The 22,533-nt window shown below is 37.9% G+C and overlaps 1 protein-coding gene across 1 annotated transcript in view; it reads left to right on the forward strand.

Moving 5' to 3' along the window:
- Positions 1-16,397, forward strand: part of LOC311096411 (heparan sulfate glucosamine 3-O-sulfotransferase 3A1) — a 33,663-nt gene extending 17,266 nt beyond the window's left edge. The window contains exon 2 of the mRNA XM_084135539.1: positions 14,160-16,397. Within this exon, the coding sequence (XP_083991665.1) occupies positions 14,160-14,781 (622 nt within the window). The 3' untranslated portion in view covers positions 14,782-16,397. The remainder of the gene's footprint in view (positions 1-14,159) is intronic.
- The last annotated feature ends 6,136 nt before the right edge of the window (positions 16,398-22,533 follow it).

The raw sequence follows: 22,533 nt of genomic DNA on the forward strand, positions 1-22,533 counted from the left end.
TCTCTGTAGGAAAAAGGAAGAGGTATTTCTACATGTTTCTATTCTCCCAGGACAGATATTTCTTTTTATCAGGGTTCACCGCATATTTTTTGGTTCTGTTGAATCTGGGTTCAAGCCCAGTCCAACCACTGCTCAGTTCAGACACGTTACAAACCACAAAGGCTTTCTTCATTTCCCTACTCATCTCTTCCCCTCTATTTCAATCTCCCTGCATATTAAACATACTAATTCAACTGCCGCAGATAGCGCAGTTCTTTCATTTTACCGTCACGGTCACCTGTACCACATGATTCAGCCACTGCAGGATCTGAACGAGGTGCACACAGCTCCATTTTTCCTTGAGCTATTTACTTAATGGCTAATGCAAAAAAAAGGCCTCCAAAATGGAAATAGCACATTAGCCCTCCCCTTTTTTCCCCATTTTCTAGCCCTCCTGCCTTTCTTCACACTTCTCGTTCGGATAAATTACAGTGCTAACACATTATTACGAGGCACATTACTTGTTCCGCCCAATATGTAAGAGGAAAGGGGGACGAAATCCCATCAAATATTTAAAGCAACAGACTTATAATCGGCCTTGTGACCGGCAACCACACTGGGTTTTTTTTTTTTTTTTTTTGAAAAAAAATCCTTGTAGAATGTAGTATATGAGAGTATATGTAACTAGATTTGCATTTCCTGAAGGAAAGGCAGCAAAAAAAATAGGCGTTTTAGGTAGAAAGTTTAATGTAAGCTTAGGTTTAAACTTTGGTTTTAAATAGATGTAATAAAGAAAAGAAAGATCTTAATTCAGTATGCAAATACATGCAAGAAAGAAGACCAATTGTGATTCAGTATGCAAATATTACCTATGGCGCAGGTTCAACATTTTGACATTTGGTTACTATGCACTTGAGAACTAATGACGTTGTAAACCAATGAATGTCATTGACATTGTTTGGCTTTTTTTTTGCATACTAAATGTTGTATACGAAAATAAAATATTTATGTATGCATTTAAATAAATAAATAGTTAATTAAAAAAAAAAAAAAAAAAAAATTAACAGATTTAAAATTTAAAACAAACCCCTAACCAGAATGTTTAAGCAATATTAATCTATGTTGCTGCCTTGCAAGCACTGTAATGAGTTTATATGAAGCATGGGATAAAATGGCATTTTTAAACATGCTAATCTGAGCTGTGAAGTCTGTATGATGGCAGGCTGTAGCAGCGCAGGGAAGAGCTGTGAGTGAACTGGCAACATGACAGGCAGAGCAGGATGGGAGTCTTTTGTGTTAGCAGAGCTCAAAGTATAAGAGTATTATGGAAAGAGAGAGAGAGAGAGAACTGATGACGAACAGACTGAGTGAAGAACAGACTCAAGTATAATCACATGGAAAGAGCTCAGGAAGAGGGGAGAGAGAGAGAGAGAGAGAGAGAGAGAGAGAGAGAGAGAGAGCAAAGTGCAAGTAAGGCTGATGAAAGAGCAGAAATTAAACAAGGAAGAAATAAAGATTATAGCTTACAGTAAGAGAAGGAAAGTTTAAGACAACCAGCGAGGGACTTAGGGAGAGAGCAGACTCTGTATAATCAGCTTTGCTCCTCACTCTTCCATAAAGTGCTTGATGGTTCATCCCTAAGACTTCTTTTTTTTATCATCTTCCCTTTTCCCTACTTTCATCCATTCCCAAACCGCACTAGTCGGCCTCTGCCTCCTTCTAGCTCATATTATTGGTCTAAATAGGTCAATAAAAGTGGTGCAGACACCAAAACGTCTGTATTATAATATAAAAAGGAAATAAACCTCTGGCTTTTGTAGAAATACCATTACCAGGTTGACCCTGCACATCTTTTTTCTGTATGCTTTTTGTGTACAAAATGGGCTAGACGTACATATCATATAATAGCTCAGGCCGACATCCCAATCTGCATACTATATCTAACATATAGTATGCAAGTTTATAGATTAGTACATTTCAAATCACAGTATGTTGAAAATAGTATCAAAAGGTGCTGGGTTGGTATACTTTTTCTGGTGTGTTTTTTTATTTTTATTTTTTTAATTTTTTTGAAGTTTTAGCAAACTACTATCATTATTGTTCATTCTTTTGGTTAGGCGCCAAACTATCCGAGATAGTATTCATAAAACAGGAGGAGAAAAATAACCAAATGACATCCACTGGGATTCTTACATGCACATCCAATGCTTTTCCATCAGTGGACGCTTTACTAAGTTATTGGAGAGGAGTATTCATATTTATAAATGACCATTTGAACATGAAAGATATGTCCAGACTGTATTTCTACTACAAACATGCATATTGTAGAATGTATTCAAAAAGTAGGTTCTTTATCAAATGTAAGCACATGCACAGCAATAAATTAAAAACAACCCAAAACACCATAGCAACATATTGGCAAGTTTTGTTGAGGCAAAGACCACAAGTTTTCGGTTAATATCGCCCACAACACAAATGCAAGGAGGTTGGTTTGTTTGCATCTATTTTATATGACATTATACTATAATTATATCCCAATAATAATGCACTGGTGCACTAGTTTACTATTATTATTTCTATATCATACTAAATCACATTTCAAACAAGGCACAATTATAAAACACTTTATAATCAGTAGTACAGTGGCTATAATTATTACAGTACCGTTCATATGTTTGGTGCCAGAAATGTTTCTTGAGCACCAAATCAGCATATTAGAATGATTTCTGAAGAATCATGTGACAAAAAAAAAGAATCTTACTGTCCCCAAACTTTTGACCAACCATTGTCCACAGACAGACAGGTTTCGGTGCCCTTAGAGCAGAACAATGGCTGCCTTTATTCAGCTGCTGTTCTACATGATCTTATATTGTGGGAGGACCAGGTGCCGGGAATTGAGTTGGGATTTCCCTTCTTTACAGCATTGGTGGTGTGTGAGTGTGCACCCACGTGCTGGCCCTATTTGCATTCACACAAGCATACCCCACACTATCAGTTATTAAGTCATATACTTACATTAACTTTTATTACATCAGTTTTACTGAAGCAGCAAACACGGAGTGATCCGGGAGTGAACTCAGAAGCAAACGGTGACATCAGTCTCTATTTCAACAGATTAAAATATCCAGATGATGAACGAGCCTCTTGGACTTATTTCACAGCCATAGGGCATTGGTTTCAGAACTGCTGGTCCATATTAGACAAGCAGTGAGAGCACAGTGTCTAATTTATAGCTCTGTTACCAGAGCAACACACAAAAGAGGAGAGTTTGAGCACAGAGCAGCTTGTTCATGTCATCTTCACCCAGTTTGATTTATAGTGGCTCTGATGATTTTCTCTCCTTGGGAGAATGCTGAACCATCTCTTCTGGTCCTAATCTCAGGACGTGGACTAGACAAAATAATCTTTTTTGCAAGTTTCGTTCATGATGATCGCGATACAAATGAGGCTCTCTGAGACCAACTTTCTACATGACTACTTTTTTGAATTGTCGGCTACAGATTAAAGGAATAGTTCAACCAAAAATAACAGTTCTATCTTAATTTACTCAACCTAATGCCACACATATGAGTTACTTTCTTTCTTCTGAGGAATATAACAGGAGAAATTTAACAGTTTTTCCATGCAATTACAATGGGGTCCAAAGCTTTCAAGCTTCAAAAAGGACTCAAAAGCACCATAAAACGATCATATACACTTTTTAAAAAGTAGTCTATATGACTCACGCTAAATATACTACGTCTTTAGAAGCCTTACAATTCTCGTGAGGAATAGGCCAAAACTGGAAGGAAAAAAGTAACAATGTGAAATTCACGACCAAACTATTCTTTTGAGTCATATCGTTCCAATGGAGCAGTTGATTCTGTCACAAATACAGCCTGAATTATCTATTCATGAATGACTAAATGACTGATCCAGTTTTCGAGTTCAACTCACTGACTCAATGTTCTGTTCGCAGTGGTTAATAGCTCAGTGGAAGTGAATATTATCAGTGAATAATGGCATAAATTTAAGTCTGTACTTCACAGAAAGCTAATGTATATGGAAGGCATTTTCTGCCAAATTTAAATAAATAAATTAAATGATTAAAATGAAAATTAAAACCAGATTAACGATTTCATTACAGAAAACTGTATGCAAAAAATGTGACAAAATTGAGAATGAAATTAAATGATTTCATTTTCACAGCATTATCCCTGTCAAATTGAAAAATAAAATGCAATTGGTGATTTCACATTTCATTTTCACTACAGTCTCGAGGCAAGACTGCCAATATTAAAATGAAAAGCCAAACGTGAAAAAGAAACTACAAATACAGTTTTTACAATGCTCTTTAGTAACGCTCACGCAATAATAGTGACACAATTCAAATACAAATGTAAATTTTCGTTTTCATTTTAATTCCTCTTTTATTTCACAGTTTTCATTTTCGTTTTCATTTTCAAAGACAACCTGCATGCAAATTCTATGTTAATGAGTGGGTGTGGCTTATTCTAGTAATGGCGCTGAGACACGCCTTCTGTAAAGCCAAGTCATGGACGTCCCGTGTGCATGAGTTGAATGTGTGAAACAAAATTATTTAAATTTAATTTAATTTAAATCTGAATAAGTCACGGCTGAAGGGCGTTGTTAGGCACGACGCGAATATGAAACATTGGCCGAGGTCCTCGGTTAAAGCTAGCGGGTATTAATGTCTGGCTATAATTGTTGTAGAAATTGTGTTACTAAGACCTTTGTACACCCAAATAGTTGAATTTCCAAAACAGCCTAATACATGAATGAACCTCATCGTCGATTATGGTCTAGTCTGAGTCTAACATCATAACTAACATGGTCAGGCTGGTTGTTTCCATGTTCTAATGCTGCGGCAGCTTCCCGCAAAAGCTCACTAACAGATTTAACAGATCTCGTCGTCTCGATTACAATATAATCACATTTAAATAATTTCATTTCACACATTCAACTCATGCACACGGGACGTCGATGACTTCGCTTTACAGAAGGCGTGTCTCTAGCGCCGTTACTAGAATAAGCCACACCCACTCATTAACATAGAATTTGCATGCAGGTTGTCTTTGAAAATGAAAACGAAAATGAAAACTGTGAAATAAAAGAGGAATTAAAATGAAAGCGAAAATTTACATTTGTATTTGAATTGTGTCACTATTATTGCGTGAGCGTTACTAAAGAGCATTGTAAAAACTGTATTTGTAGTTTCTTTTTCACGTTTGGCTTTTCATTTTAATATTGGCAGTCTTGCCTCGAGACTGTAGTGAAAATGAAATGTGAAATCACCAATTGCATTTTATTTTTAAATTTGACAGGGATAATGCTGTGAAAATGAAATCATTTAATTTCATTCTCAATTTTGTCACATATTTTGCGTACTGTTTTCTGTAATGAAATCGTTAATCTGGTTTTAATTTTCATTTTAATCATTTTATTTATTTATTTAAATTTGGCAGAAAATGCTTTCCATAAATGTATGGCTATTATTTAAATTATTCACTGCTTGTTTATAACAGCAGATGTGTCGGTGCAAGCTCTTTCCACAAAGTGTCTGCTTCAGGGTACCTCTTTTATATCCAAAACCGTCAATTTACAACCGAATGGAGTAATGTTTTTCAACAGTACTGCAGGCTCATCTAATCAGAATTTAGAGTTGGAAGAACCTGATTCTTTACTCTGCATACTGCATCTGCAGACATAGGGGTCAAAACCCACTGGCAATGATATTAGAGCCCTCATAGAGAACACAGAAGGGGTAACATACCAAGCAAAACATCACAGTTGTGCCTAGAGCACAACTTGAACTAGCAGTCAGTGCAGGTCTCTCACCCACAGCGTCACAACTAACAGAGAACTCTGACATGTGGAGCGAATCCTCTGAGCCCCTGTTATAATAGAGAGCATATGCAGACGTACTAGAGGTCTGAAAGTCATTTAGAAGAAGCAAGTACCTGCAGATTTCACTGTAGGAGTGCCAGACTAATGATACTGCGAGCATCACCGCAGCATGGCTGCCATATGTGTTGGGTTTGATCACCTCAGCTGTAGAAAACACAGAAGAACATAATGTGGTCACAGCATGTGTGTTTCTGGTTCAGCATGCCAAGCATAAAAAAAGTGTGTATTTGTGAATATATTTTTGCTAATTAAGTCAAAGTTTATTTTCATGCATCCAAAAACAAACTAAAAACTAAAAGTGGCCAAAATACAGGTTTCAATAAAGGTTTACAATTTTAAATCAAACATGAAAATGCCACGAGATAACTTGGCCGAACCTGAGAAATTTACAGATGCTATTTGAATTATATCATTTAACAGTTTGAAAGCACAATAATACTAATATTAAAATAAAATTAAATAAATTATAAAACCCTGATAATAAAAACTTTAAAGCACTGACAATCGAAAACTGAATGTTATGCCTTCTGTACAAATGTACAATCTGTATAGATTTTTCCAACTGCTGACATATTACAGCAAATCTAGTAAGATTCTGTTTAAATGTGCTAGTATCATCAAAAAGTGCCTGGAATTAGCAGTAAAAAAGTCACTTAGCAAAAATACACAAAGAGATATTTTCACTGTTCTGTAATCATATCTAGCTATAGTACATCTCTCTGTATACCTGGACCTTATTAATAAAGTTAAGGAGTTATAGATCCAAGGTATTACTTTAAAATACTGTGAAATCAAACAGTCTGGAATGGGGATGAAGTGATTGTTGTTTTGCAGAGGTCAAGTTTTTTTTGTTATTTTTTTCCTTATGTGGTTCTTACTGGGAGATTTTTAATAGGTCTGGTGTAACAGACGTCTAATCGTCCCCAGCTTCCTCTTGAGGGATCGTATCCACGCCTGGCAGAAAGACTGAACCTGGCAGAAAATCATTGCCTCTTAACGGAGGGCTTAAATGGAAGAGGATATACTAAAGAATAGTCCGTTTAAAGTTAACTAATCTCTGCACAGCTCAGCAATCGAACACACAGACATTTTTATTTTTTTCCATTCGGTGCTGACTCTTAATAAACATATGGTGTTCTGCACCCTAGTGAAACGATTAAGTTAAACACTTTCACTTGACCAGCCATTTGACATCAATTTTCAGTACCTCAAATGCAGATTTACTGAAAAAGTTGTTACAATCATACTTCTACATGGACAAGTTGGGAGAACCAGCACCACTTAGGTATTAAGCTGATCTTCAGGGAATACAAAACCTCTAAAAATGAGGCTTGGCATTAAGTTTAGGCATCTTATCAGTCTTGATAGTTTAAGTTCTTGATATCCTCTTGAATTTGCTGAAAAAGAAAGTGAAAGACACTAACACCTTTAAGAATAATTTGGTCTGTAACTCCTATGACTGTGACTCTGCAACTCAGAAACAAGTGGGTCAGAAAAACATTAAAAAGTAATGCAGATGCTATGTTGAAGTTTAGTTTCAAACTTACACCAAAGCCTTTAGCTTGAGCCTACCACACAAACACACACATATATGCACATACCCGGACACACTTGGAAACACATATGCAAAGATTTATTTTGCATCTCAATTATCAAAGTGACCAAGGGTGTAGAATCCATTATAATACTCCAATATATCTTAGGCAGTCCGATCCCATGATAACTTAAAGATATGCTGAAAATCACAGTGGTAATTTCTTTGAACATTCAGGTCAAGTCAAGTCAGGTTAGGGTTAGGGTTAGGGTTAGGGTTAGGGTTAGGGTTAGGGTTAGGGTTATTGTGGCATACAGTATTCCAAGCAGTAAACTGTGCTGTACTTCACATTTTGGAAAATTAAAGATATTCTATGCATACTGTACTACAATACAGGGTCAGGGTATGCATACTACACTATAGTGTGTTATCCTGAACATAACTACACACACACACATACACACACAGACACTTTGACAATCCTCCAGTTGCACACACTCACACTAATGCATGAAATGCCTCTCTAGTAACCCGTGCTGTTTGGTCTGTTTCTGCGACGGCAGCGGGGTGGGGGATCAGGACTATAAATCCACAAATGTCTTCAGCCACACTCGGCTCATTTCAAGCATTCACTTTTCAATCCACAGCCCAGTTTAGCTGCCAAGAGGATCAGAGGAGCGGTCAGGGTTTTCCCTCAAAGCAAATGCAACATTAAAGTTTCCCATCTCGTAACGGAAGGCCGTAAGGAGGAGAAGAGGTTTTTCATGTCTGTGTGTGAGTGTGTGTGTGTGTGTGTGTGGGTGGGTGTGGATTTTAACCGGTGGAACGTAAAAGCATGTTCATCCTCTGATGGCACAGAGTGTGGTTTCTCTCTTTCTTTCATTCCAGCCCATCATTTTCTACAGTTAAAGAGGGTGAATTATTCAAAAGAAGGTTGCCACAGAGATACTGCTTATTTTTCCTCTCTTACACAATAAACTTGGGACTCACTCAAGGCACAGAGAGACGCAGACAGAGAGAGCGACAGAGAAAGCCACACTGTGCTTAAAATGCTGCTGATATATTTATAAGAACAGACTGTAAAGCTAACTCTATAAAAATTTTACGAAATTGTGCAAAGGTAGTTGGTGTAGAAAAGGGGGAAAGAAAGAAAGAAAGAAAGAAAGAAAGAAAGAAAGAAAGAAAGAAAGAAAGAAAGAAAGAAAGAAAGAAAGAAAGAAAACACCTGCAACACACCAAACCAACACTTTACCACACTTCCTGTGGACAGATTTATTTGTCCAAAATAAGGTTTAATAAATAGCATTCAATATAGAATTTTTGTAGGCATATAAAGAATTCTGGCTACCCAATTATTCCTATTACAGTGAAAGCAGAGCGAAAAAAACTTTTCTTTCAGTGTGCACTTGGACTGGCCCATTTTGACTGTGCTTTGAATAAAGTACAGCGTGTGTTTGTGTGTGTGTGTGTGTGTGTGTGTGTGTGTGTGTGGTCTGGAAACTTTGCTCAAATGCCTAAATTAGATTTTATTGGATTATGACAGGAGTTTAAATCACTGACTGAATTAAGGTACCAGTAAAAATCTTTGTGTGTGTACACATTCTTGAATATGTCTTGAAATGAGCCATTTGTTTCAAATTTCATCTCCCATATTTAGTCTCCTTGAGAAATATGTCCCTACAGTTTTATCCAGTTTATTCGCTTTATGAAACGAAATATAGTAAACCTTTCTGCAGATTTGCCTGCAGCTATAAATCCAAGAGCTTGAATTCCAGAGCTTTTTTTTGCTAATTTTGCACTTTCCTAAACTCATGTTGGATGGTCATGTTCTAATGTGATTTATCTATTATAATTAACAAAATAAAAATACCTTTTTATTTATATTATATATTTAAAATCAAATTATTTAAATAAAATGAAAATTATTTTATTATTTATTATTTTGTGATAAAGCAAATCATTAGTTCTGGCATATCACGTCAGTCAAGCTCGCATTAGCTGACCCACATCTACCTATAGGAATACGACGCCTATCACAGCCTGTTCAACTATGTGATTTAGCAGTCATTGCAATATATACAAATTGACCAATCAGAACCAAGTATTCCAGAAATCTGTGTAATGGTAATGATGCAATGACTTCCGCCACTCTAATACAATCTGTATTGCTAAAGCAAAATGCACAACCTCTCACACACAGATCTCACTCTTTGCCTTAAGTGCAAGACACTTGAAAAGTGAAGTGAAAAAAACTACAATAGATGACAAATCTACACTTCTCTGCCACTAAACTGTGTGGATGGCAAATAACAAAATCTCACAGACATGTCAGACAATAACAGCTTGCAAAGCTTTTGCCTTTCACAACAGCCAGAGCCTTCTTGATGGTTGAGTGATCTCGGAGTGGAAACACATATCATTTCCAGCACTAACCTGCTCTGCTATCCGTCAGAAGTGCTTCTCTCTCATATACTCGCAAACTTCGGCCGCTTCAGGACAGGTGAACCATCGCAGCTACAGTACATAAAGTACCGGCTGACAGGGTCACAAAGTCAGACAGTTGTAGTTAATTTGTGTTATTTCAAAACACATAGACTCACACACGCTAAGACTGTGACGGTCATTGTAAATCACAGACACACTCCATTGACCTCCACTAGAGTTCAGCGGTGAGAAAAAGAGAAAGAATGAGAGAAAGAGACTGTCTGGCCAGAGGCTAGAAATATTGAGCCAATTATCTGACAATTATCTGCCCTGGTTGCCAGCGTGGAGTTGTGGAAGATATTTATGGGTGCTTTACCTCTCTATGGGGAGACATGAATCTACAGCGGTGTGGCCTCTGTACCCTCGTGCCTTTTGTGATTACCCCCCGTTTGACTCGCTGTGCCCCCGTCTGTCCCCGTGCGCCACACTTGCACTACAGCAGGAAGACGTAAATCTGGCCTGATATGGAGAGAGATGCTTGGCTGGAGTTCATTTGTATTAAACACAAATGGAGCAGAATGCTTTAAGATAAGGTTGAATGAATTTGTGCAATATGCTATAGTGCCTTTTCAAGCCATTTTGTTCTAATTTTTTTCATGCAGCTTGTAATATTATGAAAATGTTTTTTTTAATTAGTTTGATTTTGGACATGAATTTAACATCAAGATCCAATATATATGTAACTTGCTTTGCTTAAAGGGATAGTACACTCAAAAATGAAAATTGTGTGATCATTTACTCACCCTCACGTTGGTGTAAATTTCTTTTTTCTGTTGATCAGTTTAATTTTGCTTAATATTTTCAGTGAAATTGATGAACTTAAGCTTTCAGGCTTCAAAAAGGACACAAAAATCAAAATTTAAGTACATTACAATGAATCTTCCCCTCCAATAAGTGGGTAATTCAACCAGATTATTGAGTCTGTTTTGAACTCAAAAACCGAATGATTATTTAAAAATATGTCACTCAAACATGAAAAACATGAATCAAATATCACTACTTCTCTTAGATTGTATGTTGTAATAGTTGTAAGGTCCTTTTTGCATCGTTTTTAATTGTCATCCAGGTTGAAACAACCTGTGGATGAGTAAATTATGACGATTTATATTGTTGGGTGAAACTGTCCCTTTTAAAGCTCATTGTCTGCATATGAGACAAAGCATTTGGCTGATATTCTTCAGTTGGATCGCTACGTGTCAGACCCTGCAATGAACCGGATGTGTTTAATGGCTGAAGCTTTCTGCCTGTATTAAATGGCTGAATGTGTGTTCAGGGAGTCATATTCATACAGCGTGAAGAAGACATCAAACACTGCTCTGAAAGGACTGTAAATCATTGGTGCTCGGAGGCAACGCTACTTCAAGTGTTACATCATTTGCGCCGCCAATAAACATCTGTTAGAGAAAGCCTCACTTTCCCTTGCCAGGGAATGGAGAAAAATATTCTTTCTCTAGCACCCTCCCTTTTATACTGTCCCTCAGAGAACGGTAAAGCTGTGAAAGCTGTCCATCTTTTCTCTTTCGCTATGTCTTCCCTGCTCTCCCTCCCCTCTCTCTCTCAATTATATCATTTGATACAAGAGTTTGTTTAACTTTTAAACTCTCTACGGGCTCTAATGTCTGAGAAATGGCCTTGTGCTGTGACAGAAAGAAGATTTATCTTGACTGCTGGTCTATTTCAAACAATCACGTCCCAAAAGATGATTCCCGTCTTTTACTCATTTCTTCATATTTTTAAGGGTTAGTGCACCCTAAAAGGAAAATTTTGTCATGATTTATTAATGGTGTTCCCAAACCTCTATGATTTCCATTCATCCTTGGAACAGATAAGGAGAAAGACAGCAATCAGGTTTTTTTTTTTTGGTTTTTTTTTTTGTAAAATGAAAGAATGAAACTCAAGCATATGGGCACTGTTGAGCTAGAGAGGGAAACAATAAAAATGAAATTAATCATATTTATAAAATATATATTTGTATTTAATTATATATGCTGACAATTCAGCTTTGCCATCACAGGAACAAATTACATTTTTAAATATATTAAAATAGAAAACTGTTATTTAGTAATAATATATTCACGCTATTACTGTTTTTATATTTTGAAGTAAGTTAATGCAGCCGTGGTGAGCATCAGAGCAAAAAATCACAGACCCCAAACTTTGAACTGTAGTAACAAAAAATGACACCTGTATAGAGTTTCCATACCCACTATTTTAAATAGTTTAATTTAATTTGTGGGATTGTGGTACCTGGACTTACTTTCAGCACAACTACTTTGCCTTGACAACAAGAAGGATGCAACTTATTAAATATAAATGCTACGTTTGGACCAAGTTCATGTCTATTTCATAATAGAGGCAATGTTGTGAATTTTGCAACGGACAAAGTTTGTCCCTGATGCCCCTACAACCTGCAGGATATGATGCCACATCAGCAAGTTGGGCCCACCTGGCCATTAGGAATCTACCCATCAATAATTAGTCACAAATTCACATGTGGAGCTCATACGGCTTACTTAAATTGTGTTGAATTCTTTACAACACCACATGAATTATATATATATAACACATTTGTCTTTTTGGCTTCATAATGTACTGTAACTTTGCAGCATATTTAGAAACATTTAGTTCAGTAGTAAATTTAGGTAGTTCAGTAAACCTGTCAAACAGAATTTGTACATGCATGCTATAATTAATGAACAAACAAACAAACAAATGCATTAATGTCACATTTAAATGCAAAACAATATGATGAGACAATATACATTTGTACTGTACTGTACATTACACTTTGTCAGGTAATTTAGCATAAGGGCCGCAAATTTTAATAAACTATAAAAGAATAATAAATAACTAAAAGCAAATGAAAAAACAAGCAATAATAGTACCTGGGATTTTGTATTTGTGTAGCTGGTGGTTAAAACCCCTAGCGGATGACCACTGAAAGTTCAAACCTCAGTACCTCAAACCTTTATTGACTTATCGTTATCCTCATGAGCAAAACACTTTATCCTTGGTTATTTTGGGGGACCTGTTATAAGCATACTGAAAGTCAGTTAAAACATCGGCTTAAATGGAAAAACAAGTTATTAATATGCATGCAAAAAGTTTTGCTGTGTGTTACATCACCACTTTAATTTGTGCTCCAGCAACAACTTCCGTCTGCGGGAGTGCTGCAAGCCCTACTCAATCAGCAACCTACGGTGTTCACTTGAGCGAAGCGGCCCAGCTGCACAGCACATAAACACTCGCTGCTACATGCTGGATAGCCGCTGGTCTCTTGTTTTTACCAGGAGGCATGAATTTGTGGTGGCATGTGACAAGAAATACAATTGCCAATGAAAAATAAGGACCTTTTCAGAGCGACCTAAAGGGCTATCTAAAGCTACTGACCCCGGCCCACTAATGCCATTACAGTCCATAAACTGACTTCGGGGTTAAGGGAGGGCATTTTTTCAGGGCCTAAACCCCCTAGTGGAGGGAGATAAATAATTGAGGGCTGCATTCTGCACTCGGGCTGAATTTGAAGCAAACGGGCCTTATGAGGCTCTAAATGGTGGAGTGCAGTGCTGTAAATCATTAATCCACTGCTTTTATCCTCTTTGGTTCAGGTCAGTGTCTTGAAAGCACTAGAGAGCAGTGGGCTTAGAGAGAGTGAGAGCGGCATGCACAAACAGATTAGACTCTTTTCTTCCTCTTCAAGATCTGAAAGGACTAGAATGCAAAGCACAAGAGAAAAATCACATGCCCCTGCTTGGCTTGTAATGGAAACAAAACAAATGGTTATTTTTCTTAAGAGAGGACTATCTTAAAAGCCAGCATGAGCAGAAACTTTTTTTTTGTCAGATACACTGTCTTGCAGTTTGAGCGAATAATTTGTCTTGTCAGTAAATGTGCTACAAAGGGAAAGAAACCAATATGATAGAAGACGGGGTCTAGGGTCATGTGATGTTCAGGTCACTGCCTGATGGTCTAATGGAGTCTCAATTAGCACTAAGAGCCTCTGAGAAAAGCAGTCATTCTCTCAGAAATGAACAGAGGTCAACTTTGAGAACTCTGAGTGTTAGATGCTGTTTTAGAGAGAGAGAACAAAGCTTTAGATACAGTTTACCAATTGAACTACTGACAAAAATATTGTAAAATGACGAAAAATATGCATCATGAGTCATGACAATATACAAATACAATATAATGTACATATTGGCTGTTAGCCTAACTGTTGCTATAATTTCATCAACTTATCTCTGTTTCTTTACAGAGACCTGATGCCTAAGACCCTGGAGGGCCAGATCACCATGGAGAAAACACCAAGCTACTTTGTGACCCGCGAGGCTCCGGCCCGGATCTACGCCCTGTCCCGCGACACCAAACTGATCGTGGTGGTCCGGGACCCCGTCACACGAGCCATCTCTGACTACACGCAGACACTGTCCAAGAAGCCTGACATTCCTACTTTTGAGAGCCTGACGTTCAAAAACAGGACTACAGGGTTGATCGACACCTCGTGGAGCGCCATTCAGATCGGCATCTACGCCAAACACCTGGACAACTGGCTGCAGTTCTTCCCCATGAGCCAGATCCTGTTCGTGAGCGGAGAACGGCTGATCAGCGACCCGGCCGGAGAGCTGGGCCGCGTGCAGGACTTCTTGGGGCTCAAGAGGATCATCACAGACAAACACTTCTACTTCAACCAGACCAAGGGCTTCCCTTGTCTCAAAAAGGCAGAGGGCAGCAGCAAGCCCCATTGCCTGGGTAAAACCAAAGGGCGGACCCACCCAAACATTGACCCTGAGGTCGTGCAGAGACTTCGAGACTTCTACAGGCCTTTCAACATGAAGTTCTACCAGATGACTGGCAGGAAATTTGGATGGGATGACTAAGACCGTGAGATAGACCCTGAATGTTGGAAAAAGGAAGAAACAACCTTACTGTGACCTCACCAGCAACATAACTATGATAATTTCTTCTCTCTGAAAAAAAAAAAAATAGCCCAAAATTGGCCCAATCTGGCTGTGGAGAAATTGGAGCAAAAGTGTAAAGAGAAGTCCACATCCAACTCAAGTTAGGTACAGAACTTGTCAAAAAATGTCAAAAACAAGAGTAAATGTCCTCACACTGCTATTCAGATTCCAGATTCAAATGTGACATTTTGACCTCTTACATCCTCATCAGGCAAAAAGATACAGACAAAAAGAGAGCTAAACATTGCCTTTGTTGATAAATAGTGTGGGCATTTATTTATTTATTTTTTACCATTGGGTTTTTGCTATATTTGTCATTTCAACGGCCACATACTGTACCGTAAGAGAACCTAAGAGAGACAGCTGAAAGCTGAAGAGATCCCTCTAGAACTATGCATTTGGACATTGAACTGTGAATTATATGTCTGGAGATGGAGATCAGATTAGTCCTTCTGCCATATTTAAAGTAGAAAAACTAGCTGCTTATATAGCTTTGCAATTATTTGGAAGAAAATATCAAAACAATAAAAATGTGTATTTTTTTTTTTTTTATGTATTTATTTAAAAAAAATATATGTACACATATACAGTTTACATATTTTTAATCTTCACTAAACACCTCCCTTCACTTTTTTGCTTGTGCAGGGGGGATTTCTTTTGTATTTTGAACCATATAAGACAATGCCTTTTCAATTTTTTTTAATGTGGTCTAAAAATGTGCACATTTAAATGTTTACCATCCAGTTCACTAAGATTTATGAAACATTGTTATTTAAAAAAATATTTCTTGTGTCAACGGATCAAAAGACAACAATAGGGCTGCCAATGAAGTAAACATGCAGAATGCAATGGCATTTCGCCACGGGTTAGTTTTTTTGGTACAAACAAATATTTGTCCAAATTGTGATTTGACTGGATGGCAAGCTTTTAAGAGTCCATTTAAAGCTATGTGAATGATGTGAGTGTGTGAGAGAGAAAGACACTGTTACAAAGCAGCAGTGCCTTTAAGACACTTAATAGTGTTTCAATGCCTCATATGATCCATCGCGGTCATATTTGAACTTGTCTGATTTCTTCTCACCGACTAGAGTGAGGCCAGGTGGGCTTTAGGCATCAGCTGTTAAGGCCCTGGAGCTCAGCGGCCCTTTTCCAACTGGTCACCTGAATTGACTTAGGCCCGGCAAAACCTAAGTTCCTCCGGGGCTGACCAGTTGGGCCGTGAATGTGACTGGGGTGACACTCTATTTAAAGGTGATTTGTGTAAGTTTTCAATGTGAAAATGCTTTAAAACCCCACCTTTAAAAAAAGCCATCCATAGGTTGGTTTCCTCAAAAACTTTGGGGTGGGTTTACCTGTTTAGAAACTTAAAAAGTCATTATTATTTGTTTCCTTTTGCTTTACACGCATCACCTTTAAGTTCAGAGGGAGTGAATACACATTTTTTTTCCTTTGCAATATTATCAATGACATTATTCTTTTATAATTATGTTTATTTAATTTGAATAATGGATTTTATAAAGCACACTTTTAATAAAAAAAATGTAAATAAAACATTTCCCAGACTGTGATTCTATTTGCTATCCTACAGCTAAATACAGAGCTTATTAGCTCACAATTATGAAACTCAGCTCTTAGTCAATGCTACATAAATCATAAAAAAAATCAAAATGCAGTGTTTTGTGGCTCCAGAAAGGCTCAAGACCATGGCAGCAGACAGCAGCCCTCATCCTCCACTGGCTTCAGTCCTATCTGTCCTGCTCCATCCAGCCTCATTGTCTTAGCTTATCTCTGTCCACGCCAGACAGTTCCAGGATGCTTCGAGGCCCCCAGAAGATGCTCCTCATTGTGGGTTTATTATTTTCTGGATTGTGCATAAGCCTGTCGGGAGTTTGCTTTTCTAATTTGGCTGGTTAACGACCATTTGTCGAGCACCGCTGGAAACGGAGACGGCAAGACATGGACAAAATGGATATTTGGATGGTCCACTTGCACTGGCAACCACATAAACCTCTTGAGGAGGAATTGGATTTTTAACCCAACCTTTATCGTTTGCTCGCTCTCTCAGTTTATCACTTGCAAATGTACCTCCGCTTTAAGGCTCTTGACAGCCACCAGCTCTCCACCAATCCCTCGTTCTTTGGCTTTTGTTTGTTTTCGTTTTCATCGCTGGCCTCAGTGCTCCCCCGAGTCCCGTCGATCCACTCCGTGCGTTTGTTTAAAAAGAGACTGTGCAGCCAGGCTGGAATCTGACAGTGTTCATTATGAACTTAAATCTGACAGTGTTTTTTATTAACTTAAACCGTGTGTTAACCTGACTCGCATCAAAATTAAATTCCACAGGTTGGGTTTCTTACAGACTCCGTTCCAGCTGTTCAGTTCAACCACATCACAATCCTAATCAAGGACTATCTATATAAAGCTGTCAAATTTATGGATTGAGAACTTACTAATGAGCCCACAATTGCTTAAACACATGCAATAATCCAAATGTCAAAATAATCATCCATCACTGTAAATTTACAATGCTTTGTATGATGTAAAAGTTTCTCAAATAACTGGGAATATATCATACTGATTTGCAAACAACTTTTCGAGTTCAGTCGACTTTTCTGTAATCAATTCAAAACCATTCACATATACACTCCCAATCAAACTTTTTGTAGATAATTTCAGCCTTAATTCAGTTTTTGCAAACTTAATTTTTGCAAACTTGAAAATCTTCCACTTAAAGCTGGAATACACCTCACAACTTTTACAATCTGAACTGATTTTAAAATCTTAAAGGGGTCATGACATGAGAAATCATTTATGCGTTTATGTGTTTGTTCAGAGCATTTGACTGCAGATTGTTTTGTAAACGAGGCACAATGTAACGGAGAGTTTGCAAAGACACTTTTGTTGACATGAAGCAGTCATCTGTACTGGATCTGACAGCAGTTGCGTCGCAAACCACAAGTAAATGATTTCATCATGCTTTGTCTGTAAATTGCGGTTTAATATGGATAATGATTTCAAAACACTTACTCACGTGCAATAGCGTGGAGGTGTTGATACGTTTTCTTATGCAATGACGTTAGCCAATCATAACAGTGGCTGTTTACAGACACGCCATAAAGGAGCCACCACTTAAAAACAGATCATTTTAGACAGAAGTTCAAAATGAGGGTTACAAATAATAATTTCTTCCAAACATCTATCAACTCTGACTGCCAAAAATCTGCAGACTTTCGGTAACTAGCGTCAACAAGGCCAGACTGAAAATTGGGGCAAAATCTGGGCAAAGGTTGTATAGTGCATTCCAACCTTTACATTGCTGTTGATTAGATTTGAAATGCTGAACATTCTAACAATGATGTCATATTTGAATTTCAATGATGTCATATTTGAATTTCTTCAATCTATTTAACCATCTAAGCTGCATTTGCATTGTAACGACAGTGGCACAGTGAGGCTCTGAAAATGAAGGCCACAAACACACACACACACACACACACACACACAAAACACTATACCTGTCCTGAGCTGTCAGCGAGGGCCTGTGTCAGCTCAACACTGGGAGGGTGAAGACACCTGTGTAGTTACTTGTGCACAATTACCCCCTTTCAGTCTCTTGTTAGCCCTGATAACACACTCATCCTGCCTCAGCAAGATCATGTGTTCTGCAATAAGACAGTCAGAGAAAATTGGACACAGATAGCAATATTAATGTAATTAATGTTAATCTTTTACCAAGGGACAATATTTGCTGCCTGAAAATGATTGTGAGGGGAATTTTCTAACTTGTTTAGAGAATTGTTCTTAAACATATAAATAAATAAAAAATCACCCGTCACTCATTTAATAATTCAGCTATTTAAATAAACTGTAAAATAAACTCTAATATAATTCAGGCTGTTTATTAAAATATCCAAATCAACACAAACAACACACACATACACACACACACATATATACATATATTGATAAAATAAACTTTAACTGAAATAGAATAAAAAAACAAAGGCAACATTTCTCATTTTCTCAGTTAGTTTAGCTAGATGTAATAAAATAACTAAACCTAAAACTGAAATAAAAAAAATATGAGTACATTTTTTTATAAAAAATCACAACACAAGAAAATGACTAAAACTTCAACTAAAATTAAAATGAAAATAAAATATTAAAAATAGTAATAGTGTCTCAATGATACTAAAATAACACTGACCTATTCTAAGACAATTACACCTTCATCTACCCAGGAAAGAAGCTCTACATTAAATGGTCTGTAATGTATTTGACATTATATGCTCTATATGGTCCATTCATTTTGATATATTTTCTGTTTCAAGTTTTGCAGTTGTTGTAGTTGGTTTCTGATTTAGGAGCTGATTTAGTTTTGTTTTCATCTCCACATTCATCGGCTCACCTCTGAGACAGTGAATAAAGATATCAGTCACTGCGGCATGTGAAGAGGTGAAGAGATAAAGTGCAAATCTACTTTTACAAAGTCCACAACGTTTAGGACAGGAAAATAAGGAAGAGGTATTTGAGACCGGTAAAGGTATCCAGTACAGATGTTGCGTGCATGGTTCATTAAAAAGGTCATGCAATGTAAATGAGAATGTGGAGGGGATCAGTATTCACCTTTGATGCTGTAAAGTGATGGTGGTCTCTACAACGCGCACATGCAACTTTTCTGACATTATATCGTGCGTATACACACACACACACACACGGAGCAGTCGGCCTGCGGTTGGCGATCAGGGGGATCTGCACTTTGTTTTCGCTGGATCTCAGAAACAACGCTTAATCTTCATAATCATCTGAGCAAACAAGATTCAAAAGCACAGCCTAAAGCCTGTATTAATAAAAGAGCTTTTCAGCCCCACGTCTGGGATGGGTTTTTAAACGGTTCTGTTTCATCTTCGTGTGAATGTACAGTCCACACAAAGAGCAAGTGATTTTCAAATGAAGCAGAGCTCAAGGCCAAACGCCCTGAGTAAACATATCAAAATCTGCGTTTAATAGAGTCATTTGTCGTTGTCATGAAACAGACCGTTTCTTTTAAGATCTGATTAAGAGGTATTTTATGAACAGATGTCACTCTTACTGGAAATATGTTGTTTACAGAGCGATTTCTTTTCAAGTGCCAGTCTGGAAATAAAATGGACAAAATTGGCCAATTTGAGAGCATGTGACTGTCCCATTTAACACTTGAAATATTAACACATCTGTTCTGAAGGAAAACAGCAGAACCTCTTTAAAAGACTTCATATTGCTCTGAACTCTCAAAGAAATTTGCAGCTTTTTTGGAAATATTAATGAAAATTTCCACTCAATGCCCAGAAAAACAAGGTAACAGCAGTCTCAAAGAGAGCCAGGGAGCTGGACAAAAACTTCCAAAAGGCGTCTGGGAGCTGCTTCTGGCTTACAGAGGTTTCTTTTTGTTCTGCAGGTCCATCAATCTAATTTTATTTCCATAATCGGATATATTTATGAGTGAAGGATTTTTTTTAGGAAAAAAAAAATATTATGGAACTTCCATTTTATCCTTCAGGAAGTAACTGCATAATATAAATATATATATATATTCGAATCCCGCTTGGAGCGGGACGAGTAGGACCGGTAACATTTGGTGCCGTGACCCGGATGGGAGTGAGGTTTGGGTTGAGTGTAACGGACGTAGGCCAGTAAGAGCTATGCGAGTAAACTTGTGAACATGATGACACCGTATCAGTCTATTGAAACACGAAACACTCAGTCAGATACTCCATCAAAAATACATGCTGATAAATGGCTCGTCCTTGTGATAGGGACAGTAAGGAAGCGCAGCATGAGACGAGTGGGACCGTCTTGTTTCTTGGTGGCCCGCAACAAACGCCTCTAAATAAGTAATAAACGAGTTTGTCCATTCAGTAAGTTTATAAATTAATGAAAAGCTCAGTGTTTACCCTGTCCTCATTATAAAGGGCAGAACCTAAAAAACACTACAACACATAGAGGACACTGTATTCACACACACACACACAGAAGAAACCGCACATTAAAACACACGTGCACACTTAAAAATGCACACTCACACACACTTGAACAACACAGCTCAGTCAAGCAAAGCAAGTGATGATGAACGTTATAAATAATTAACGCCGTCCGAGTGCCAAAGTGCCATGCTAAGAGATGACATGCAAACATACGGGGGGCAAAGTCAGCGACTTGAGCGGGAATTATTCATGACCCCAGCACACCATACAGGCCGCCAGATCAAGAAGCACCCGCAGTGATGGACAGGGTGCCACCTAAATAGTGCGCTTGTTTGCCATCCCGGTCAACATCACAAAGGACCACACTCACTGAAGAGCTTAAGAACGGTTTAGAAATGCAGTCTGCTCTGGATTTATTGGGTTCTGTGTGCCGACACATTCTGCTTGGGTGCTGCTGGATAAATCAAGCTGTGCTCAGGAATGTTGTATGTGGTTAAAATGGAAATTGTGGCGAGTACATAAATTCTGCTCGGACACGAAGAGGCCAAAGGGCAGCAATTAACCTTCTTAGAGAAGGTGAAACAGACCAGTGGAAAATTTCTGAGAGTGTCAGAGTGAATGAAATAGAGTAGGAAAGAAAGAGAACAATGTCTAATGAGCCCAATGGGAATCAGGACGTCCAACAATCTATATTTACTTGCCACCCTATTCTTATCACAGCATGAGTTTCCTACTCCTGTTCCATCCGACAAAAAAAAGCACAAATGAGACCTTTAAAATGACTATAACGGCATGTCCCAACCAAAAAAAACACAATGACCTAATTTTAAACAATAGGAAAAAAATAGGAAGTAGCCAACAACAAAGTTGCTCTGAATTCTTCGATATGCGTTGTAATGTTAGCACGATGTATAGTACCAAGGGTTTAATATACAATGTGAATATCTATAAAATAACGCAGTCTGATTTACAGTATATTCATGTCAGTAAATATATAGGTTCAATTATTGATTTCATTGTGCACTATACACTAATATTGTCACGGTTTTCCCCGCTCCTGTCACGGTCCCTTGCACTACATTTCCCAGCAACCCCCTGGATCCTCACCACACCTGCAATCATTTCCCTCATCACCGCAGCTGAACTCCATCACGTCATTATCACTTCATCCCCAGCCTTTATAAGCTGTTTGCTCTTACTCCTTCAGTACCGGGTATTAAACATCACATCATTTCTGTTTCCCCTGTTGCCTTTGATATGTAAAGTACTGGCTCCAGAGGTCCTCGGCAAGTGGCTCAGTGTTCCCCACTCGAGAGGATTCCAGTGCATCTATGAGTGATACTCTAAGGATCGTCCGTGAGAGGACTTCGTGTTTCTGCGAGTGATATTCTAAGGATCGTCCGACAGAGGACTTCATGTGTTTCTGTGAGCGTGGTCACACGAACTATCTGCGAGTGTATATGTAACTCTGAACTGTATATCCTGAGTTCAAGACTATCCTGAGTTTATTCTAACTAGCTTCAAGCGTTCGTGAGTCGAATCAAGCTTCAAATGAATCTGTGACTGTGAACTGTATATCCTGAGTTCAAGACTATCCTGAGTTTATTCCTTTATGAGTTTTAAGAGTATCCTGATTTTGTTCCTTTGCATCTACCTTGTTCTGGATTTACTTGTGTATAAATAAAGTTTTAGTTCTTTTGGTATTCCTGTC

The sequence above is a fragment of the Abramis brama genome (genome assembly GCF_963993115.1).
Source record: "Abramis brama genome assembly, chromosome: 14".
Lineage (NCBI taxonomy): Eukaryota > Metazoa > Chordata > Actinopteri > Cypriniformes > Leuciscidae > Abramis > Abramis brama.